The sequence below is a fragment of the Eleutherodactylus coqui genome, chromosome 1, assembly GCF_035609145.1.
Source record: "Eleutherodactylus coqui strain aEleCoq1 chromosome 1, aEleCoq1.hap1, whole genome shotgun sequence".
Lineage (NCBI taxonomy): Eukaryota > Metazoa > Chordata > Amphibia > Anura > Eleutherodactylidae > Eleutherodactylus > Eleutherodactylus coqui.
The window spans coordinates 190,293,053-190,318,430 of NC_089837.1; the positions used below are offsets into that span (position 1 = coordinate 190,293,053).

At 44.3% G+C, this 25,378-nt stretch overlaps 1 protein-coding gene across 1 annotated transcript in view; it reads left to right on the top strand.

Moving 5' to 3' along the window:
- Nucleotides 1-25,378, top strand: part of LOC136572709 (uncharacterized) — a 346,665-nt gene that overhangs the window by 182,429 nt on the left and 138,858 nt on the right. Inside the window, exons 52-61 of the mRNA XM_066573580.1 lie at nucleotides 253-476; nucleotides 681-767; nucleotides 2,155-2,262; nucleotides 2,349-2,435; nucleotides 6,345-6,409; nucleotides 9,543-9,749; nucleotides 10,784-10,934; nucleotides 12,504-12,618; nucleotides 12,701-12,799; nucleotides 18,308-18,408. Of these exons, the coding sequence (XP_066429677.1) occupies nucleotides 253-476; nucleotides 681-767; nucleotides 2,155-2,262; nucleotides 2,349-2,435; nucleotides 6,345-6,409; nucleotides 9,543-9,749; nucleotides 10,784-10,934; nucleotides 12,504-12,618; nucleotides 12,701-12,799; nucleotides 18,308-18,408 (1,244 nt within the window). The remainder of the gene's footprint in view (nucleotides 1-252; nucleotides 477-680; nucleotides 768-2,154; nucleotides 2,263-2,348; nucleotides 2,436-6,344; nucleotides 6,410-9,542; nucleotides 9,750-10,783; nucleotides 10,935-12,503; nucleotides 12,619-12,700; nucleotides 12,800-18,307; nucleotides 18,409-25,378) is intronic.

Below are 25,378 nucleotides of genomic sequence, written 5' to 3' on the forward strand. Positions count from 1 at the left end.
CCTCCAGGAAACAATGGCTCTGACTGATTCATCCAGGGCTACTCAGCCAATCAATGTAACGCTCTGTGAACTGTTAGGAGTTACATGGCACCATTAATTCGTTATCACATTGGCAGAGGGTTTCTGTCCTTTTGGTTGCTTTGGAGGACACAATATCAGAATATGAGATGGTCTACTCATTTTTGTGTGTTCAATACATTTAAACTTCTCTCATATGTCCTATGTTTATTTAATAATTTAATATCATTACAGGTGTAATTGTGGCAGGTCCACCAGCATCGGGAAAAAGCTCTTGCATTGGTACATTAGTTCAGGCTCTAAATCATATACAGGTCTCTAGTGGAGAAGCATCCCATAAAATTGTGAAGATTCATCCTCTGAGTGTGGACAGTGGAACGTTGATGTTTGGTGGTCAGAATGCATCACATATGTGGGAGGATGGCATTGTCAGCTATTTGTGGAAGAAAGCAATTTGGGTAATTTGAAAGGCAATTCAGGTGACACTAAAAGGAGATGTCTACAGCACCTTAGTACATAATAATGTGAGCCATGTACATGGGGCTTTAGATAGATGTTATATTTCAATGGATTCTATTTTATTTTCATATGCATTTATGTATTCATCCCCTTATATTAAGTAAAACATTTTGAAATGTCTATCTATATATTTATACTTCTAGAATAACTGTAATACATGGCTATGGTTTGATGGACCTCTGAATGGCAGCTGGATCGACAAATTTAATTGTGTGCTTGGACCAGAGAAGGTAAGTAAGGTGCTATTTTTCATGTTTCAGAAAATTATATGCTTAAGCGTTACGCATATCTTCGTTCAAAATTTGTTTTTATTAAGCCATGTACTTTAAGATACAGAATATTTTCTAATTGGTTGTTTTTGAAAAGTTTCAACTGTTTTGTTGCTGTGCTTGCAGTATGTTCCAACATACTGCAGGTTGGAGGACTACATTTCTTCTAAAATTCAATATTCAGGCTGATAACAGACTGTTCTTTAGCACTGAATCGGGAGGGGTAACATCACTTCTTAAGGAGAGCACCAAGAAGGTGAGTGAGGAGACTTATAAAGCCATCCATGCTCTTCTGGGTAATATGCAAATAAGGGCTCGTTCAGATGAACGTATTTTAGCGCGGCTATATAAGTCTTCTCACTCACCTTTTTGGTGCTCTCCTTAAGGAGTGATCTTACCCCTCCTGACCCACTTCATAGGCCTCTCACTAGACAAGCCAGAATCCTACTGCACACTGATGAGGAGCAAAAACCCCGAAACAGCTGTCTGTGTATAGATGCTTGCTTGGTTTTCAATTCCCAATCATTTCTCTAAAGACCTGTCTAAAGGGTCAGGCATTGATTTGAAGGAATGCTGCCATCCATTATGTGGCGCTGCAGAGGTATTGTTCCATCTCTCTTATCAGTTCTTAATGTTATGACAGGGAAGGTGGGGCGCTGCTGGAAGAGATTTAAAAGGAGCAGTTTATTGTCGGGGAAGGAGGAGAAGATGGCAGGTCATGTTACAGCCGCAAAAGGGGCAAATTAATGTTTGCTTTATTGCCAAGGAGAAGGTCATCTTGCAGTGTACATCATATTGACAGCTGCCTGTGACTGGGAGGAAGGGCTGACAGTGTGATGTATCGATCATACACTAGTTAAGAGCAGATTCACAGTGTGAATAGCTTTCCCTGTCAATCTGCTCTGAACTAGTGTATGATCGCTACATCACACTTTTTCTCTCTCCCCATCTCCTTCATAGCCTAAGGCCTCCTGCACACGGCGGGAAATCCCGCGGCGGGATTATCCGCGGGATTTCCGCCACTGAAAGCCTGCATAGGAGTGCATTACAATACGCACTCCTATGCAGACGGCCGCGGTTTGGCCGCGCGAAATGTCGCGCGGCAAACAAACCGCGGCATGTCCTATTTCTGTGCGGGGCTCGCAGAGCCGCGCACAGAATCGTCACTCACTCGGCCGCCGGCTCCGGTCTGCGCATGCGCCAGATCCGACCCGCCTGTCTGCAAGCAGCCTAAGTCAGTCTTGTATGTCACATCACTGCCATCAGCTATGTTGAAAAAATGTTTTTTTGTGGCTGTCCTTGTTTTACAGTATCATGATTTATTTATTATATATTATTATTTGGCTAGGTTTTACAGCTCAGTAATGGTGACTACTTGGAACTTCCAGAAAATCTAAAATTGATTTTTGAAACAACTGATTTACAAACAGTCTCACCTGCAACCTTGACAAAGGCAGTCAGTATTGACATTTATTGTTACATTTTATATACCTTTCTTGAACCTTTAGAAAGTTTTTTTACAATTTTTTTATTACATTTAAGGGGATCTTGTATATTGAAGGTGAAGCTCTTGGTTGGAGACCTTTGTCAAAAATTTGGCTAAATGGAAGAAACCAGCAGGAAAACACTGTAAGTTCAATGGAAACAAAACATACAGGGGCAGATTTTCTATTCAAAATGTGACAGCTTTCTGGCACAAATTGCATCAGAAATTTCTCATACATGTTTTGCATCACACAACGTTTTAGACAAGTAGAAGAATGAGATTAGCGCTCCAATGTGAGGTGGAGAAAATGGCAGGGTGAAGAGAAGTAGAAAGAGAAGGAGAGGGAAATCCAATTGGACTCACCCCAGACGTACCGGACCCTGTGTAAGGTCACGGTGCATCTAGTGATCCTGGAAGGCAATAATATCCACGGTAGAAGTTATGGTGTCATTAAGGGATCCTGATCGCTGGTCAAAATGACATCCCAATGGGGGAGAGCATCGCAGGGTGACTCTAGGTAGAATGTATACCAGAGGCAGCAAAGGCAGTAGACAACAAATTAGAAAAAACCCCGTGCTCCAGTAATCGGATAGGTGAAATGAGAAGGCAGAAGGAACTTACTTAGCAGGGGTGTCAGTGCAAATGACACCCCTGAAAATCCAGGTCAGCTCGTAGAAATAAGTCTTGTCCAAGTTATGACGTCATAAAGCTTCTTTATTCACAGGGTGCAACGCGTTTCGGCTGAAACATCAGCCTTTATCAAGCATGTTTCAGCCGAAACGCGTTGTATTGAAGCCTATGGAAGCCGTCCGGATCCGCGGGAGACAAAAATCAGATTTTACTCACCCGCTCCGTTTCTTCTCTTCGCCGCGGCGCCATCTTCTCTCAGTCGCGGCCGGATCATTTTGCTTCGGGCCGGCGCATGCGCGGGGCACGTCACCGACGTCATCCTGCGCATCCGCCGGGCCGAAGAAAGAAGATCCGGCAGCGACGCAGAGAACATGACGCCGCAGCGAAGGAAGGATCCGGAGCGTGCGAGAGGTGAGTTAATTCTGATTTATTCTTATTTTCAGCGCTCATGTCCGCGGGGCAGGAGGGACCCGCTGCAGATTCTCCATGGAGAATCCGTAGCGGGCCTGATTTTCCCCGTGGACATGAGACCTAAAAGTAACATTACTTCATAGAAAAGATTGTGCCTTCACAAGAAAGGGAAAAGGCCTATTGCAGCCTTGTTCGCCAAAAATGCGCAAAACGTTTGGTGCAAAAACTGTCAGAAAACTCAGCCAGCTAATAGGTGGTATAAACATAGATTAGATAATCTAAATATGCACCAGATTTCTCAACCAGGAACAGCCACTGTGAAAAATCTGGCGCATTTTAAGACTGTCTGCGTTTGCACTGTCTTGCAATAAGTATTAGTAAAGCTCCCCCTTTGTTTTAACTTCAAGATCAAATATGTTGATAAAGAATGCTATCTGTTAAGATGTTCAAATTAAAGCTCCATTTACACGCAACGATTATCGCTCAAAATTTGCTCAAATGATGGTTTTTGAGTGACAATCGTTGTGTCTAAATGCTTTCATCTTTTATTCTTTGACTGAACAATGATTTTTAGGTGAGTAAAAAATCCATCGTTCAGCCAGAGAGAGATAGCAAGGAGCGCACGCTGTGTTCTGCACGGAGCAGCTGATTACATTGTATTCAGCTGACAGCCCCATCCCAGAACAAAGGATGCAGAGAACAGACCACCTACTGTTCTCTGCAAGCAGCTCCTGGAGGCTTATTTACATGCCAATAAAGCTGATAAAGTGCTAATTAGTATTAGTGCCCATTAGTACTTCATGCTAAATTTCGATGAAACTGTCAATCTTTCAGTCCATTTAAAGATTGTATGTGCGTGTAAATGAGCCTTTAGTGTACATTGTCATATTTGCACAAATGTTTGTAGCTATACATGAATTTTATATTTATCAACTCTGTGTTTTATTATATTCTACTTAAGGCCCATTTACATGCAATGATTAGCGCTCAAAATTCACTAAAACGATGTCTTTTGAGCAGTAATTGTTGTGTGTAAATGCTACCATCGTTTACTTTTTGGCGGAAAAATGATTTTTAGGTGAGCATAAAATCCATTATTCGGCCGGAAAACTGATAACAGGGACTGCACGCTGTGTTCTCTACAGGAGTGCTGATTACATTGTATTCAGCTTGCAGCCCCGCAGCAGAACAGTGGAGCTAAATGCAGAGAACAGACTACCTGATGTTCCCTGCATACAGCTCCTGGAGGCTCTTTTACATGCAAATGAAGGTAATAAGCTGCTAATGGGCATTAGTGCCCATTATTAGCTTATGCAAAACGATCGCTGAAACTGTCAATTATTGTATCTTGTGAACAAATTTTGGGTCTTTACAAATAGTTAACATTGTCTGTAAAAATACAGAGAGGCAGTTTGGTATTTGACTGAAGAAAAAAGCTAATAAATAAAGAAGTATCATACACTTCTTTAGATTTAGTTCAGTACAAAATGATTGATTAGTAACTTTAAAAAATATCCCTGAACTTGTATAAAAAATTATTCCTCCTTGATATTCCAGATACAAAAGAGCAGGTTAAAGAGATATTTCAGTGTGAAAATCCATTAAATTGCATAAACTGCTATTTGACATGAGGTTTCAATATTAGAATATAGATTTTCTTTAACATCCATCATAAGCTGGAAGGGCAACTGTATCGGCTGTCACTTTTAAATTAAAGTTTCGGAAACTGTTGACAAACTGTGATTTTCCAGTGTGATTTCTCCATTAACAAAGTAAAAGTTTACTATCAGTTCCTGAGAAGGTGATTCAAAGGTGATATCCAGTGTGACTTCATATCCTGTTGTCATTTTAAAAAATGGGTCTCCCCAACACCTCCTTTTTTTTTCTCTTTCTCTCTCTCTGTTTTTCTTCCTTACTTACTTCTTCCTTCCCTTTCTCTTCTCTGTTAAATTCCTTTCTACTAAGCTATCAATAATCTTTTCCAATCCACTGTCTGACGTCTGAAGACATTCTGATTGAAGACTGTACAGCTTTGATGTCGGTAGACAGCCGGCAGGGTATATTTACTGTATAATACTGACCGCTCTGTTGTCGGGGGGCCTCTCCAGCATTTCCCATACCGCAGTACTGGCTCTAGCCAGCAGATGGCACCATTGTATAATGGCAGAAAGAGAGATCCCCCTAGGAAACCCTGATTCCAAAATTGGATTGCAAAGGGTTAAACCTATATAGAGGTCAATTTGGTTGTGTTAAAAGTTGCAACTAACATATTACCTTCTTTTAGCTTGACAACATGGACGTATAGTTATCTATTTCATTATAATAACCTTAGTTAACCGATTCCATAGATTAGCAATGTAGAAGCTTGAATTGTTGACCTCATAAGTCTTAGGGAATTTATCCCCTTCCTATAACAATACCATGTGAAAGTTGACTAATCATGAAATCAAAAGGAGAAATGCATAAACTAAACTATGTTTTGAAACTACACAAGAAAATGTTATGGGTAAATGTTTCATACAGTTTATACAATCCTGCAAGACCTACTTGCTACTGCTTATTTTATTTTGATATATACACAAACTTTAATAAAAAGTAATTAAACATAAAAATGGGTGCTGTAATAAAATACAGTAACTGTGTTAGCAAAACAAACATAATTACGAAATTCTCATTTGCTAATATATTGACATTTTTTAGGTATTGAGTAGAAATCCTCTATAAATGTACAATACTATTATATCCTCTCATAAATAGGAAAGGTAGCATTTATGGACAAAAATAACATTATATGACAATGGGATCGACAATATAAGGATCTCATATAAAATGTGTGAAAAATGTCTATCATGGATTCTGTGAAAACAGAACTCATGGCACCCAACATGAACAGAGGTTTTTACTCTCATATTTAGCTACTTGCTTGTATATTACATATCAATGACTGCATTATTATTTTATTATGTACATAGGTTTGTAGTATTAATAATGCTTACATATTCTTTTATCAGGTCCTTTCAAAAGCATTCTACCGGATTCTGGACCCCATCTTTAATCTCATTCTTCATGATAGCAAGTAAAGCAACATACTGTGTTTTAAAACCGTTCTTGCATATCATACTGTAGTCTGATAGGCGTGAAGTTTGAGCCTGATAAACCATGTGTTGTATGTTTATACATATGGGCATCTGAATAAAGAAGAGATGGGGGGAACACAGGCATATAAGTAACAGAGGCGAGAGTGCACATGCTTCACAGGGAATGCACTCTGCACTCTGAGGCCTTAGTCAGACAGGCGTTTTTAGCCGCGATTTCCAAATGCGCATGCGTCCGGCGATTTTTTAAAACCATTGCTTTGCAATGGTATCGGACACATGAGCGCTTTCTATGCGCTCGTCCGATAAATTATAGAACAGAAATCGCAGATCGCACCTATCTGCGATCTGCGATTCCTGTTCTCTTCTCTATATGCGCTCAATGGGGCCGGCGGCAGCAGCGCCGACCCCATTGAGAACATATAGAAGACAAATCATTCTTCTCTGCCACAGCTGTAACAGCTGTGGCAGAGAAGAACGATGTTTGCCCATTGAATTCAATGGAGCCGGCAATACAGCCGCCTCCATTGAAAGCAATGCGCTGCGGGCGAGCGCAGGATGAATTGTCAGGAAGGGCTTAAATATATAAGCCCTTCCCTGCAATTCATCCAGAAAAGTGTAAAAATAAAAAATATATATATACTCACCTTGTCCCGGCAGACGGATTCAGAGCGGCCGGCCTGCAGTGGGTGTGAAGGGGGTGTGAGTCAGACTTGCCCCTGATTGGCTCAGTGCTGAACCAATCAGAGGCAAGTCTGACTCACACCCCCTTCACACCCACTGCAGGCCGGCCGCTCTGAACTCCGTCTGCCGGGACAAGGTGAGTATATATATATATATTATATATATATATTTTATTTTTACACTTTTCTGGATGAATTGCAGGGAAGGGCTTATATATTTAAGCCCTTCCCGACAATTCATCCTGCGCTCGCCCGCAGCGCATTGCTTTCAATGGAGGCGGCTGTATTGCCGGCTCCATTGAATTCAATGCGCTGGACAGCTCCGGCCCGTTTCTAATGAAACGCGGCTAGGAGCAGATTTTTCGGTCGATTTTTTTGGCCCCGGTCACGCGATTTGCGGATGCGCATCTGTCATGCGATCCACAAATCGCGCGAAAAAACGCCCGTGTGACTAAGGCCTGAACTTGCAGCTACATAAACAAGTAAAAGTAATCAGTAATGCACCTTGAACAATAGTTATCAGGGCCAGTGAAAAAATCACTTAATGAGCATAGCTCCAGTATTATGATATTTAAGGAATCTTTAATACTCTTGTATAAAAGACAAAAGTATTACAGAAGTGGTACCTTTATTGCCTAACCAAAGAAATAATATATGCAAGCTTTGGAGACTTCATCAGAGTATAACACAGGGAAGGTTTATTGGTTAGTGAGTTTGGAGATGCTGCAACCAAATGGTTCGAATAAAGCCTGTCATTTCAATGTATTCCTGGGATCACTATTTAAAGGGGTTGTCCCGCGGCAGCAAGTGGGGTTATACACTTCTGTATGGCCATATTAATGCACTTTGTAATGTACATTGTGCATTAATTATGAGCCATACAGAAGTTATAAAAAGTTATTCACTTACCTGTTCCGTTGCTGGCGTCCTCGTCTCCATGGTTGCCGTCTAATTTTCGCCGTCTAATGGCCAAATTAGACGCGCTTGCGCAGTCCGGGTCTTCTTATCTTCTCAATGGGGCTCCGTGTAGCTCCGTGTAGCTCCGCCCCGTCACGTGCCGATTCCAGCCAATCAGGAGGCTGGAATCGGCAATGGACCGCACAGAAGCCCTGCGGTCCACGGAGGGAGAAGATGCCGGCGGCCATCTTTACCGGGTAAGTAAGAAGTCACCAGAGCGCGGGGATTCAGGTAAGCGCTGTCCGGTGATCTTTTTTAACCCCTGCATCGGGGTTGTCTCGCGCCGAACGGGGGGGGGGGGGGTTGAAAAAAAAAAAAAAACGTTTCGGCCCGGGACAACCCCTTTAAGTATTTTTATGGATCTATTGTTGCAATATATAAACTTATTATGAGAATTTATTTATCAATTCTATCAGCATAATATTTCAAATTATTTGCTAATTTGTGGGATCTATGTTGATGATTATAATCAATTATGTAGTACTGGAAAACCCCTTTAAAGTAAAATATATTGAGCGGGACCCCTGTACGTTTTTTTTTATTAATCTAAACAGAAGTTGAAGGCATTTTATGTGGAACATGATATACCAATATATTTCACGGTTAAGTGCTAACATTCTAAGTATTAATATGTTTGTATGCCATTGTCATGGAAAAATATATATTTCAGATATGTGTCTCAGTACTTGGAAAGATTCAAGTTGCATTATGTTGCTGTTGCCTGATTTTTCTATCTCCTTTGTTTTTCAAAACCTACTTTCTCTGACAGACCTGTTAATGTAGCTAAATATGTATAAAATACTTCAGATCACACAGACTCCCAACTTATCTGTAGTCCATTTCATGGAGACCTTCCACTTTATTTTACAGAAACATAGTCACATGAAATGTCCAAGAACACGGAAGTATCCCTCACATGGATCCCATCACAGATATTTTGGGGGACACACTGCCTTCCTAATGTGTGATGAGAAAGATCCACTCCCAGCATAATATACTCAGTTCATTGCATTACCTATCCTCAGAATAGGTCATCACTATTTGATCAGTGGGGGACCACCACTCAGGAATCTCACTTATCAGCTGATTCAAATGACAGCGGTGCTCTGGGGAACATCACATCATTTCAATCCATACCAGGCACAGCGCCAGACATTGAATAGTAGCCTTGCCAGGCATTGCAGCACAATTTTGTTCACTTGAATGGGACTCAGATGCTTTCAGGCCATGTGATGTCACAGGCCTGAGAAAAGGCCACGGCTCTCACACAAGTGCCACAGCCTCTTCAATAAGCAGATTGGCAGGGATCTCAAATGGTGGACACCACCGATCATCTATTGATTACCTATGCTAAAGATAGTTCATCAATATTATAGTCCTAGAAAACTCCTTTAACTGTAACCTTGTAGAGCTGACCATGTCTAATAAAAAAAGAAATAATATTTAGGAATGTTCATTTCTTTTCCCCCCTAAGGTCAGTTCTTCCAGTAACAGAAGTTGGCTTGTTCAATTCTTTCACAAGTTTACTGACAACCATGTTGAATGAAAAGGCTCAGAGTATTGGTGGACACCTGCATATTGAGAGGCTTTTTATCTTCTGCCTCATCTGGTCTGTAGGATCTCTCATTGAATGTTCAGAAAGGAAGAAGTTCAGTGCTCTACTGAAGGTCTATACATCAGTGTAAGTGTCGTTTATGCCCCCTGCATCTTGTATACCAGTGATATTGCTATTTCGCAGTGTATGTCTATCAACCAATAATTAGAGTGGTTTAATTTTTTAGGTTTTACCCTTCTCAAAGGAACATTCAATTTAGGATGGAAAGTAAAATCATATATATAAAACACAAAATCTGTTTGTTTGTGTCATATACAAATCCACAATTCTGGTCCGATTTGAGTGAAATTTTGCATGAGCGTTCTTCAGCACCAGGTGACAAATACTGGTGGAATTAAAAATCGAAACTCACCCACTGCCCCTGTAATTTTTGTTGCCCATTGTAACTAATCACAGCTCAACTTTCATTTCTTACACAACTGAAGAAAAATGAAAGCTGTGCTGTGATTTGTCGCTATATTATATGGTAAATTAAATAGTACTATTAAAAAATGCAACTCGTTCTGCAAAATAAAGCCCTCATACAGCTATGTCATACATCTACATTGATAGATAAATAAACCAGTTATGATTTTTTAAGAGGGGGAGGAAAAACCAAAAATGGGGGGGGGGGGGGGGGAAAGGACCGTGTCCTTAAGGGTTAAGGGGTTTGTCCAGGATTATAGAAACATGGCTGCAGTGCCTCACCTGTCCACAGTTTCTGTGTGGTATTGTAGCTTCATTGAATTGAATGGGGTGTAGCTGCACTGCCACACACAACCTGTGAACAATTGTGTCAGTCATGTTTTTTAATTCTGGGCAAGTCCTTTAATTCACATTCATATACATTATATTGTTCTTTGTTAAAGATTTCCAGGCAGAATTGACATTTCTTCATCTGACATTTACAGCTTGAAATAAATGGTGGCTAGCACAAACAGTATAGCTATGACCTTGGAGAGATTTCCTGTACAGGCGTTAGACCCTCAATTGCGCCTTAGAACCAGGCTGCAAATTGATAATTTCTTAGCATTCACAATAATAAAAGATTGTAATCATTTGGAACACTACTTTAAAACGGCTTATTATGGATTTGCTGACAATTTTGTATTTTTGTGTAGTTTGCCAGATGATGACCAGGAGATTTCGGTATTTGATTATTTTCTTGATGAGTCAGGAGAGTGGGACACATGGCAGTCACGCCTGCCAGATATCACATATGTTGGTAACACAGACATCATGGGAGAAACATTTATTGAAACTCAAGATACAGTAAGTTGTAGCAAATACTATTTGTGGAGAAGGGAACATATTTCTTTCTTTGGGGAAAAAAACATTTTAACAATGTCCAATATGATGTTCAGCTTACAGGATAATTTTTAATTTTTAGTGAAGGAATTATGAGATTTACGAAAACTAATGTAAATTCTATATTAGATACTGTGGGGACAATCACTAATCAAAAAACACCAGAATTACATAATAAATTTTGCTAAAAAGAAATGGAGCACATGGCATAAATTAAATGTATTATATACACTCATTGTCCAAAAAAACAAATCAAGCACCTAAATGGACTTGTAGGAATCGAATGAAACTTCATATGTGCTATTATAACGTTGTTATAAGTAAGTGATTACAATATCAGAGCAAAAGGATCATTTACTGCGAAACAATCTGTGATATGGGTGGACATGAAGGCATGCAGGTTCCATATGATATCCTGTGGCATATTGCTCCACATTTGCTGTAAATGAGACTCTGGATCATGCAAACTCGTAGGCTGTTGAAATTGGCATTCCATACATCTTTTATTGGTGATAAATCTGCAGACCGGGCAGCCACGGAAGTGTGACACTGTTGTGGAGACATTCCTGTGAGCCCCTTTTGTGTGTGGCTGAGCATCATTCTGCTTGAAAATACCTCTTGTAAGCTGCCATGAGAGGAACACATATGGCTGCAGGATGTCCTGAACACATCACTGAGCGGTCATTGTCCCTTGTATCACTACTAGGGGTGACTGACTGTCGTTTTTGATGACCCGCTAGACTATCACACCACCAGTGGGGGCAGTGTCTCACTCCACAGCAAAGGCAGAATTTAGGTGCTCACCCCTAGTTCTCCAGAAAGAAACCTGGCAGAAACCCGGATTCGCCACTGAAGACAATCCACTCTATAGCAGTGTAGTTTCATTGTTCATGACATCACTGCAAACGGAGGTGACAGTGGGTGGGTGTCAAAGGCATTGCACAAAATGAGACCAAATGTCCTTCAGCCAACAGATACAAAGGTCTGTAATAATGGTGCCAACTGTCTCTGGATGACAGATAGCGAAAAAGTTGGAGCTGCTTATGCTTGTCGAAAAATCTCTTTACTGCTAATCTGTTGAGTGCATCCTGAGCCCGGTCACCTTGTGTGCATACTGTCACAAATCCACTGGTACCAACACATTCCAACAGTCTGGTCAGAATAGCCTAGATGGCGAGCAATTTGTCAATACGACTATCCAGCTTTTTGCATTCCAATAATGCACCCCCAGTCAATCTCTGTTAACTGGGTTAATTCTCTTCAATTTCATCTAAGAGGTATGTCTGGTGGTGAACAAGCTCTACATAAGTGGAAAAAGAAGTTAACTATTTAATCTAATCATGCTACAGCTCTAATCATTTGCATATCTGCCTGAGCTATAACTGCATGCCGAGTTTTGCAGCAAAAGCAGAACTTCTTCTGGGTGATTTTTTCTTTTTTTACAGTTTATTTTCAATTAAAAAATAGCCTCTTTTTGGAAATGCCTTGTACATAATATTAGATCTCATATTAATATATTGGTGTTTCCAACAGGTTATAGTGCGCACTTTCTTAGAGTATGCCAGCATGGGATCCCGGCACATTTTGTTAACTGGACCACGAGGTTGTGGGAAGACAGCATTAATGAATGATTTCATTTCTACACAAGGTATATGAAGGATCTTTTGAAAAAAATATATATTCTATTAAATGGCTTTTTATATTTAGTAGACATACTATTGTTATTTCAGATCAGACACGCACATTGCTTAAAAGAATGGTGTTTTCAGGATCTTCAATGGCCAAAGAACTCCAAGAATTATTACAGCAAAATATAGTCCACAGACAAGGTAATCACATTAACATGTTTTAGGTCTCTTAGTTTCAGAGCAAATATATATTTTTTTATTACATCTAGATGTAATTTACATATAATTTTGAGTGGCATTTCAAGTACTTTGGTACACAGAGCTTGTCCTGCTTTTCGGTTAAATCATTTTTATAATCCATTTTGATTCACACTCCATTCCTAATTCTTCAAATTGTAACTTGAAATCTGTCATTACTGTACGTACAGACATACGCCTAGCAGTTTAGCTGAGCTTCTATAATCGAGTTCAATCTCTAGTTCTACATACTGGGGGATTATTCTTTTCTGTTATTTCAGACTACTGTATAGTGCCAAGTGTAATACATTTTTTTTTGGATGCATGAAATGTGTCAGTGTGTAGGTTAAATATCATGATAATTTTATCATTTGGGCCATTACAGTCTCAAAGTAGATAAATTATTGCCCACTAACACTTGGTCATCCTTCCGGGAACATTTGACATACAGCTCAGAGCCAAAATAATCTCACACAGCGATGTGATGTGATCAAAAGCACTCCAGAATTATTGTGACAAGTGCATAATTTTTATAGTCTCCCCTAGCAGTAAATGCCCTACTTTTTAATGATGCCGCAATATAACCAGCACTCGATATAAACTATTCATTATCTATATCAGACCATCGTCCACAAATGTCCTCAAATTTAGTCAAACAGACTCTTTTTTAGAAGTTCCCCTTCCCTCTTATCTTTGTGACAAAATCTTTGATTCTGAAAAAAGAGTCACATTGCACATGACCATGGGCATGTGATACGCTGGCATGTGCAGAACAGTCGTAGCTATATGCGGTCTCTGCCGACAGACCCGCTATTTAGGCTGCAAGAAGACCAATACAGACGTGGACATGAGGCCTAATTCAGGAGTTTTATCAAAAAGAATTCTCAGCGTGGCATGAGGTGGAGGTGGTTTAGCAGGAACTCTATGGGCCCTTTCCACAACAAGGAAAGATGACAAAGTATCTTTCCCAATAGTTCAGCCATCCCTCAAAAAAATGTTCGGAAACAATCCTTCCACCTTTTCTGAAACCCCCACTAGTTGCAAATTATTTCTCCTTAGTCTTTTCCAGATCATCTTTATATTGCAAAATATGGATACACTGCTTGGATTTATTAATTGCATCCTGAATAGGAACAATGTTTTCTTCCAGTTCATTAATACAGGTTTTAGACAATCTTTCAGTAATTTTCTGCAAATCATGTCTTATAAGTCCAACATCCTTTTTCAGGTCACCAACCTAAGCAAAGAGAGAAGCCAAAACAGTATTGCTTTTAGTCATAGCTAGAAAAACATCATGTAGAGTAGGTTTGTTTGGTATATCATTTTGCATGTCCACACCACTAGCTTGTGCTGAAATGGCCTGCATAATAGTATTCACAGAGCCAGATGAAGTATATAAAACAGGGCCATGCTTACGCTTCTCAGCCAAGTGAGATAATGTATTAAAAGCCCCATCAGAGGAGGCAAATACAACTATAGATGTTTTATCAGCATTTCTTACCAAGGTTGCAGGAAAAATTGAGCGAGCACATTCCACCAATTTGTTGGCCGCATCGTAGCATTTCTCAGTAAAGCAATCAGAATGGCCAAAGTATTCCATGCATTCTGCATGTTCATCCCACTCAATGTTTGATATTGCGTCTAATGTTGCATGGGAAGCTTCACATTGCAAAGTATTTGCAGTATTGTTTGCAGATGCAAATATGTTGTGGGGTGCCAGTGGGGGGGATCCTCCTACTGTAAAGCACTTAGATGCTGCAGTCAGCAGTGACAATGGCATATAAGGGATTAAAAAGCCAGAATGTAGTTGCATATTGTCATGTATGACTTACATATAAGTTTAATAGAATCATCTAAAACAGGGGTGTCAAACTCTTTTTCACCGAGGGCCACATCAGGCATATGGTGACCTTCAAAGGGCCGAATGGAAGACAGTATAGTAAAGGCCTGTTCACACAAGCGTATTTGCGTACATAATATGCAGTGAATAGAAGCCATTGATTTCAATGAGTTCATTCACAGGGTGTATATTTTCACACAGCATGACCTATTTTGTTGCGTACTACACACCCCAATAGGCCATTGGAGTGAATGGGCCGCGCAAATACGTGGTAAATGCGCAGGAAACCTATGTATTCACTGCATATTTGCTCACCATTTAAGTGGGTCCATCTGCGTTATTTTTTGCGTAACCAAATATGGAGATTAAGCGATTTTTGATTGCGCAAATACACAGCGTATTTGTGCGACCGTAATACGATTACGCCCCTGTGAATGAGCCTTAATAGTGACCACTATAGTGGTCGCAATAGTAATAGTGACTCTCATAGTGGCCCCAGTAAAAATAGTGACCCTCGCAGTGGCCCCAGTAGTAATGGCGCCCCCCACAGTGGCCTCCTTAGTAATAGCGCCCCCCCACAGTGGCCTCAGTAGTAATAGCGTCCTCCACAGTGGCCCCAGTAGTAAAAGCGACTCCCACAGTGGCCCTAGTAGTAATAGCGACCCCAACAGTAATAATATTAACCCCCTCATTAGTAATAACCCCACAGTAATATTAACCCCCCTCAGTAACAATAAACCCCCTCAGTAATAATATTATCCCCCTCAGTAATAATATTATCCCCCTTAGTAATAATATTATCCCCCCTCAGTAATAATAATAACCCCCCTCAGTAATAACCCCCCCCCCTCAGTAATAATAACCCCCCCCCTCAGTAGTAATAGTTCCCCACTAACCCATATACTCGCCTTCTCCTTGCTGTCAGTGACGCTTCCCCTCTGCTCGCGCTGAGCCCCGGTGCACACTGACATCAGTGTGTGCACCCGGAACGCTTCCTCCCTGAGTCCTCTCCTGCGGAACTGAAGAGCAGGGGACTCAGGGGAATAGTATTCCGGCTGCACACTGACGTCAGAGTGTGCGCCGGGATCAGCGCTGCCAGCATAATTACCAGCGGGGAGCTGCGGCACCCCATCTGGTAATCAGTACAGTTGCGAGCAGCCGTCGGCACCCCGTGGGCCACATAAAATGAGGCAGCGGGCCGGATTCAGCCCTCGGGCCTTGTGTTTGATACATGTGATCTAAAAGAAACTATAAATAATTGCATGTTTTGTAACATTGTGGAGGTACCTCTACCCTGCAGCCTTGTTTCATGGGCAGGTCAATACTCATTGTTCTGTTTTTCACACAGCATAACCTATTTTGTTGAGTACTACACACCCCAATAGGCCATTGGAGTGAATGGGCCGCGCAAATACGTGGTAAATGCGCAGGAAACTTATGTATTCACTGCGTATTTGCTCACCATTTCAGTGGGCCCATCTGCGTTATTTTTTTCGTAACCAAATGTAGAGACATAAGCGATTTTTGATTGCACAAATACACAGCGTATTTGTGTGACCGAAATATGATTACGCCCCTGTGAATGAGCCTTAATAGTGACCATAATAGTGGTCGCAGTTGTAATAGTGACTCTCATAGTGGCCCCAGTAAAAATAGTGACCCCCACAGTGGCCCCAGTAGTAATGGCGCCCCCCACAGTGACCTCAGTAGTAATAGCGCCCCCCCACAGTGTGTGGGGGCCTTGTGTTTGACACATGTGATCTAAAAGAAACTATGAAATAATTGCATGTTTTGTAACATTGTGGAGGTACCTCTACCCTGCAGCCTTGTTTCATGGGAAGGTCAATACTCTATGTTCTGTGTGTGGCATAAGACATTCAATGAACAAATCAAAACATTTTTCTTATGAAATTAGTCTTAATATGCAAATATGTTTTAGGTACTGAATTTAGATTATAAACTTCTCTTAGGACAGTGTCAAAGGGCTGATTTATACTTGTGCCATAGATTCTATGTTTCCTGCTCTGTTATGCCTTTGACTATAAAGGCGTCCATTTGATTTCCTTCCAGCTGTCCTGCATTTTACTGGACAAATTGCACAGTATGCTATGCTATTTTGTCAGGGATTTCTGCAGAAATCAACAACAGAGGGTCAAAGCAGAATCTCCAACCCTAATGTGAACCCAGCCTTAAAGGAGATGTCCCGCGCCGAAACGGGTTTTTTTTTTTTTAACCCCCCCCCCCCGTTCGGCGCGAGACAACCCCGATGCAGGGGTTAAAAAAACCACCCGCACAGCGCTTACCTGAATCCCGGCGGTCCGGCGTCTTCATACTCACCTGCTGAAGATGGCCGCCGGGATCCTCCGTCTTCGTGGACCGCAGCTCTTCTGTGCGGTCCACTGCCGATTCCAGCCTCCTGATTGGCTGGAATCGGCACGTGACGGGGCGGAGCTACACGGAGCCGCTCTCTGGCACGAGCGGCTCCATAGAAGACTGCTGAAGACCCGGACTGCGCAAGCGCGGCTAATTTGGCCATCGGAGGCCAAAAATTAGTCGGCTCCATGGAGACGAGGACGCCAGCAACGGAGCAGGTAAGTAAAAAACTTTTTATAACTTCTGTATGGCTCATAATTAATGCACAATGTACATTACAAAGTGCATTATTATGGCCATACAGAAGTGTATAGACCCACTTGCTGCCTCGGGACATCTCCTTTAAAGGGAATCTGGCAGCAACTATAAGCACTATAAACTAAGTTATTGCTTGTATGTCCGTGCATCTAGGAATTATTCAAAGGCATTTTGGGTAAGAACAAGTCCAGGTGAGTGCAATATGTATGTGTGTATGGCACTCACCTGGACTGGTTCTTTGTCAAAGAGCCTTTGGATAATTCCTAGATGCATGGACATATTATGAGTCTTGTAGCCATAAATCCACGTGCAAAGTATTCCAAAAAGTCTAGTTTCTAAAAGAATCTCCTTTCATAAATATAACTTTAAAATCTCATAACAGTTGTTTGGCTTGGCATAATTAGTGCCCATGGTGCCCATAGTGACACAGAGTCTGGGGAGCTGTGTTTCATACTTACCCTTTTATTTATTTCTGTGAAGTTCCCTGGCAAATTCAGCGTACACCAGCAGCTTCACTCCTTCTGCATGCACATCTCCCATTTATCTCTATAGGAGGTGCGCACAAAAGGAGTCAAGCTGCTGGCATGTGCTAACATTATTGGGGGACACTGCAGGAACGGGGAAGCGGGCAAGTGTGAAACAGCTACCCGGACTCCATATCACCTAAACTATCAGTACCATAACTTAGTTTATAGTGCTTATAGTTGCTGTCATGCTCCCTTCAAGTGTTGAGGATTTTGCTGTTGCTGTATAGATACTGTATAATTACGTATTAAATTTGTTGTTGTTAGCTGTTTAGTCGTTCACGACCCTCGGTGACCTTAAAGGCTCCCTCCCTCCATGTTTTCGGTTTTGCACGGCTTCTTTCAGTTGGTTGATATCCATGGCAGTATCAGCTTTGACAGTATCAATATTAAGTTTACTCAAGATAAATTTTTGCCTGTCACTGAAAAGGAAACAGGTGTTATTTTGAAAGTTATTAAATATGCTATATGTTTCAGGTTTCATCTATGGTGCAAAAGATGGAAAAACGTTTCAGTTATTTATCGATGATCTGCATCTTCCTACATCAGATGAGAATGGGGTACAGCCTTGTAAAGAGGTAAACTGTGTCACTTTAAAGGGCCCCTAAACCAAAGTAACGTTAAGTACATTGAATATCATTTACTAGTATGTTTAAAAATGTTTCTGAAAGTTGAAAACCTTTCTATGGACTTCCTGTGTTTAACCCCTTAAGGAGGCGACCCTTTTTTTTTCATTTTTGTTATTCCTTGCCACTTTTAAAAAAAATCTTAACTCTTTTATTTATTCTTGAAGGTAGATGTCTAAGCGCTTGTTTTTTACAGGATGAGTTGTTTTTTTTAATGGTACTTAGAGATGAGCGATGCTCAAGGGTTCGTTTCGAGTAACGAACCCCATTGAAGTCAATGGGCGACCCGAGCATTTTTGTATATCGCCGATGCTCGCTAAGGTTTTCATTTGTGAAAATCTAGGCAATTCAAAAAAGTGATGGGAACGACACAGAAGCGGATAGGGCAGGCGAGGGGCTACATGTTGGGCTGCATCTCAAGTTCCCAGGTCCCACTATTAAGCCACAATAGCGGCAAGAGTGCCCCCCCCCCCTCCCAACAACTTTTACTTCTGAAAAGCCCTCATTAGCAATGCATACCTTAGCTAAGCACCACACTACCTCCAACAAAGCACAATCACTGCCTGCATGACACTCCGCTGCCACTTCTCCTGGGTTACATGCTGCCCAACCCCCCCATGACCCAGTGTCCACAGCGCACACCAAACTGTCCCTGCCCAGCCTTCAGCTGCCCTCATGCCACGCCACCCTCATGTTTATTTATAAGTGCGTCTGCCAGAGGAAAAGCAGGCACACACTGCAGAGGGTTGGCACGGCTAGGCAGCGACCCTCTTTAAAAGAGGCGGGGCGATAGTCCACAATGCTGTACAGAAGCAATGAGAAATCCAATCCTGTGCCACCTCCATCTGGAGCTGCACACGTGGGCATAGCAATGGGGAACCTATGTGCCACACACTATTCATTCTGTCAAGGTGTCTGCATGCCCCAGTCAGACCGCGTTTTTTTATAAATAGTCACAGGCAGGTACAACTCTGCAATGGGAATTTCGTGTGCACCCACAGCATGGGTGGCTCCCTGGAACCCACCGGCTGTACATAAATGTATCCCATTGCACTGCCCTGGACAGCAGAGCTAACGTCAGATTAAATGCAGGTGGGCTTCGGCCCACACTGCATGCCCCAACCTGACCGGGGTTTTTAATTCATAAACACAGGCAGGTACAACTCCCTATTGTGAAGTCCCTGTGGACCGACAGCATGGGTGGGTGCCAGGAAGCCACCGGCGGTACATAAATATATCCCATTGCATTGCCCATCACAGCTAAGGTAATGTCATGTTTAATGCAGGTGGGCTTCAGCCCACACTGCATGCCCCAGTCAGACTGGGGTTCTTTAGAAGTGGACACATGCAGTTACAACTCCCTGTGGACCCACAGCATGGGTGGGTGCCAGGAAGCCACCGGCGGTACATAAATATATCCCATTGCATTACCCATCACAGCTGAGGTAATGTCATGTTTAATGCAGGTGGGCTTTGGCCCACACTGCATGCCCCAGTCAGACTGGGGTTCTTTAGAAGTGGACACATGCAGTTACAACTCCCTGTGGACCCACAGCATGGGTGGCTCCCTGGAACCCACCGGCGGTACATAAATATATCCCATTGCATTGCCCATCACAGCTGAGGTAATGTCATGTTTAATGCAGGTGGGCTTCGGCCCACACTGCATGCCCCAGTCAGACTGGGGTTCTTTAGAAGTGGACACATGCAGTTACAACTCCCTGTGGACCCACAGCATGGGTGGGTGCCAGGAAGCCACCGGTGGTACATAAATATATCCTATTGCATTGCCCATCACAGCTGAGGTAATGTCATGTTTAATGCAGGTGGGCTTCGGCCCACACTGCATGCCCCAGTCAGACTGGGGTTCTTTAGAAGTGGACACATGCAGTTACAACTCCCTGTGGACCCACAGCATGGGTGGGTGCCAGGAAGCCACCGGCGGTACATAAATATATCCCATTGCATTGCCCATCACAGCTGAGGTAATGTCATGTTTAATGCAGGTGGGCTTCGGCCCACACTGCATGCCCCAGTCAGACTGGGGTTCTTTAGAAGTGGACACATGCAGTTACAACTCCCTGTGGACCCACAGCATGGGTGGCTCCCTGGAACCCACCGACGGTACATAAATATATCCCATTGCATTGCCCATCACAGCTGAGGTAATGTCATGTTTAATGCAGGTGGGCTTCGGCCCACACTGCATGCCCCAGTCAGACTGGGGTTCTTTAGAAGTGGACACATGCAGTTACAACTCCCTGTGGACCGACAGCATGGGTGGCTCCCTGGAACCCACCGGCGGTACATAAATATATCCCATTGCATTGCCCATCACAGCTGAGGTAATGTCATGTTTAATGCAGGTGGGCTTCGGCCCACACTGCATGCCCCAGTCAGACTGGGGTTCTTTAGAAGTGGACACATGCAGTTACAACTCCCTGTGGACCCACAGCATAGGTGGCTCCCTGGAACCCACCGGCGGTACATAAATATATCCCATTGCAGTGCCCAACACAGCTGATGTAACGTCAGCTGTAATGCAGGTGGGCTAAAAATTAATTTGATTACACTGTAGGCGAGGGCCCCCAAAAATTGGTGTACCAACAGTAGTAATGTACCTGAGAAAAATTGCCCATGCCCAACCAAGAGGGCAGGTGAAACCCATTAATCGCTTTGGTTAATGTGGCTTAATTGGTAACTAGGCCTGGAGGCAGCCCAGTTAAAATAAAAATTGGTTGAGGTGAAAGTTTCAACGCTTTAATGAGCATTGAAACGTATAAAAATTGTTTAGAAAAATTATATGACTGAGCCTTGTGGGCCTAAGAAAAATTGCCCGTTCGGCGTGATTATGTGAGGTTTCAGGAGGAGGAGCAGGAGGAGGAGGAGGAATATTATACACAGATTGATGAAGCAAAAAGGTCCCCGTTTTGGATGGTGATAGAGAACGATGCTTCCATCCGCGGGTGCAGCCTACGTATTGTTTAGGTATTGCTGCTGTCCGCTGGTGGAGAAGAGAAGTCTGGTGAAATCCAGGCTTTGTTCATCTTGATGAGTGTAAGCCTGTCGGCACTGTCGGTTGACAGGTGGGTACGCTTATCCGTGATGATTCCCCCAGCCACACTAAACACCCTCTCTGACAAGACGCTAGCCGCAGGACAAGCAAGCACCTCCAGGGCATACAGCGCGACTTCAGGCCACGTGTCCAGCTTCGACACCCAGTAGTTGTAGGGGGCAGAGGCGTCACCGAGGACGGTCGTGCGATCGGCTACGTACTCCCTCACCATCCTTTTACAGTGCTCCCGCCAACTCAGCCTTGACTGGGGACCAGTGACACAGTCTTGCTGGGGAGCCAGAAAGCTGGCAAAGTCCTTGGAGAATGGTCCCCTGCCTGTGCTGTACATGCTGCCTGATCTCTGCGCCTCCCCTGCTACCTGGCCCTCGGAAATGCGCCTTCGGCCACTAGCGCTGTCGGATGGGAAGTTTACCATCAGTTTGTCCACCAGCGCCCTGTGGTATAGCATCATTCTCGAACCCCTTTCCTCTTCGGGAATGAGAGTGGAAAGGTTCTCCTTATACCGTGGGTCGAGCAGTGTGTACACCCAGTAATCCGTAGTGGCCAGAATGCGTGTAACGCGAGGGTCACGAGAAAGGCATCCTAACATGAAGTCAGCCATGTGTGCCAGGGTACCTGTACGCAACACATGGCTGTCTTCACTCGGAAGATCACTTTCAGGATCCTCCTCCTCCTCCTCTGGCCATACACGCTGAAAGGATGACAGGCAAGCAGCATGTGTACTCTCAGCAGTGGGCCAAGCTGTCTCTTCCCCCTCCTCCTCATGCTCCTTCCCCTCCTCCTCCTCCTCCTTGGGCCATACACGCTGAAAGGATGACAAGCAAGCAGCATGTGTACCCTTAGCAGTGGGCCAAGCTGTCTCTTCCCCCTCCTCCTCATGCTCCTATCCCTCCTCCTCCTCCTCAACGCGCTGAGATATAGACATGAGGGTGCTCTGACTATCCAGCGACATACTGTCTTCCCCCGCCTCCGTTTCCGAGTGCAAAGCGTCTGCCTTTATGCTTTGCAGGGAACTTCTCAAGAGGCATAGCAGAGGAATGGTGACGCTAATGATTGCAGCATCCCCGCTCAGCATCTGGGTAGACTCCTCAAAGTTTCCAAGGACCTGGCAGATGGCTGCCAACCAGGCCCACTCTTCTGTAAATAATTGAGGAGGCTGACTCCCACTACGCCGCCCATGTTGGAGTTGGTATTCCACTATAGCTCTACGCTGCTCATAGAGCCTGGCCAACATGTGGAGCGTAGAGTTCCACTGTGTGGGCACGTCGCACAGCAATCGGTGCACTGGCAGATGAAACTGATGTTGCAGGGTCCGCAGGGTGGCAGCATCCGTCTTGGAGTTGCGGAAATGTGCGCTGACCCGGCGCACCTTTCCGAGCAGGTATGACAAGTGTGGGTAGCTTTTCAGAAAGCGCTGAACCACCAAATTAAAGACATGGGCCAGGCATGGCACGTGCGTGAGGCTGCCGAGCTGCAGAGCCGCCACCAGGTTACGGCCATTGTCACACACCACCATGCCCAGTTGGAGGCTCAGCGGCGCAAGCCAGCGGTCGGTCTGCTCTGTCAGACCCTGCAGCAGTTCGTGGGCCGTCTGCCTCTTCTCTCCTAAGCTGAGTAGTTTCAGCACGGCCTGCTGACGCTTGCCCACCGCTGTGCTGCCATGCCGCGCAACACCAACTGCTGGCGACGTGCTGCTGCTGACACATCTTGATTGCGAGACAGAGGTTGCGTAGGAGGAGGAGGAGGGTGGTTTAGTGGAGGAAGCATACACCGCCGCAGATACCACCACCGAGCTGGGGCACGCAATTCGGGGGGTGGGTAGGACGTGAGCGGTCCCAGGCTCTGACTCTGTCCCAGCCTCCACTAAATTCACCCAATGTGCCGTCAGGGAGATATAGTGGCCCTGCCCGCCTGTGCTTGTCCACGTGTCTGTTGTTAAGTGGACCTTGGCAGTAACCGCGTTGGTGAGGGCGCGTACAATGTTGCGGGAGACGTGGTCGTGCAGGGCTGGGACGGCACATCGGGAAAAGTAGTGGCGACTGGGAAACGAGTAGCGCGGGGCCGCCGCCGCCATCATGCTTTTGAAAGCCTCCGTTTCCACAAGCCTATACGGCAGCATCTCCAGGCTGATCAATTTGGCAATGTGCACGTTTAACGCTTGAGCGTGCGGGTGCGTGGCGGCGTACTTGCGCTTAAACAGTGGCGCTAGCGACGTCTGGACGCTGCGCTGAGAGACATTGCTGGATGGGGTCGAGGACAGCGGAGGGTGAGGGTGTGGGTGCAGGCCAGGAGACGGTAGTGCCTGTGTCCTCAGAGGGGGGTTGGATCTCAGTGGCAGGTTGGGGCACAGGGGGAGAGGCAGTGGTGCAAACCGGAGGCGGTGAACGGCCTTCGTCCCACCTTGCGGGGTGTTTGGCCATCATATGCCTGCGCATGCTGGTGGTGGTGCCTCCCCAGCTGATCTTGGCGCAACAAAGGTTGCACACCACTGTTCGTCGGTCGTCAGGCGTCTCTGTGAAAAACTGCCACACCGTAGAGCACCTTGACCTCTGCAGGGTGGCATGGCGCGAGGGGGCGCTTTGGGAAACAGTTGGTGGATTATTCGGCCTGGCCCTGCCTCTACCCCTGGCCACCGCACTGGCTCGGCCTGTGCCCACACCCTGACTTGGACCTCCGCGTCCTCGCCCGCGTCCACGTCCTCTAGGCCTACCCCTACCCCTCAGCATGGTGTATTACCAGTAGTGCAGAAACAGAACCCTGTAATTAAATGTGCCGCTTATTGGCCTATGGTTGGAGGCTGACTTCGCTTACGGAACGCCAGGAAATAATTTTGCGCAATCCTGCTGTAACACTTAGCTGGCTGCGTATGAATTTGGAGAACTACTACACCCAGCAGAGACCCAGAACACTGAGGACAGTGACAGGCAGCCCAAATAGATTTTTTTCCCCAAATTTTTTTACAAAGGCCCACTGCCTATATTCAATCAATATGTCTTCTGTCCCTGCCTAAGCGCTTCTGGCCCTGGAGTATGTCAAAGAACTGCAGAGTGTTGCACTGTGAACTGCAATACAGCGGTGATTTCACAGCCCAGACAGAGCCAGGAAATAATTTTGCGCAAGCCTGCTGTAACACTTAGCTGGCTGCGTATGAATTTGGAGAACTACTACACCCAGCAGAGACCCAGAACACTGAGGACAGTGACAGGCAGCCCAAATAGATTTTTTTCCCCAAATTTTTTTGCAAAGGCCCACTGCCTATATTCAATCAATATGTCTTCTGTCCCTGCCTAAGCGCTTCTGGCCCTGGAGTATTACTGCAGGGCGCAATGCTCTGCACGGCCGATATACCAAAAAAAAAAAAAGTGCAACACTGCAAAAAGCAGCCTCCACAGTACTGCACACGGTTAGATGTGGCCCTAAGAAGGACCGTTGGGGTTCTTGAAGCCTAAAATACTCCTAACGCTCTCCCTATAGCAGCTCCGGCACCAGCAGCACTGTCCCTGATCTCTGTCAGAATAACTCTGTGGCGAGCCGCGGGAGGGGCCGATTTTTATACTCGGGTGACACCTGATCTCGCCAGCCACTCACTGCAGGGGGGTGGTATAGGGCTTGAACGTCGCAGGGGGAAGTTGTAATGCCTTCCCTGTCTTTCTATTGGCCAGAAAAGCGCGCTAACGTCTCAGAGATGAAAGTGAAAGTAACCCAAACATCGCGTGGTACTCGTCACGAGTAACGAGCATCTCGAACATGCTAGTACTCGAACGAGTATCAAGCTCGGACGATTACGTTCGCTCATCTCTAATGGTACTATTTAATGTACCATATAATGTACTGAAAAACTTTTCA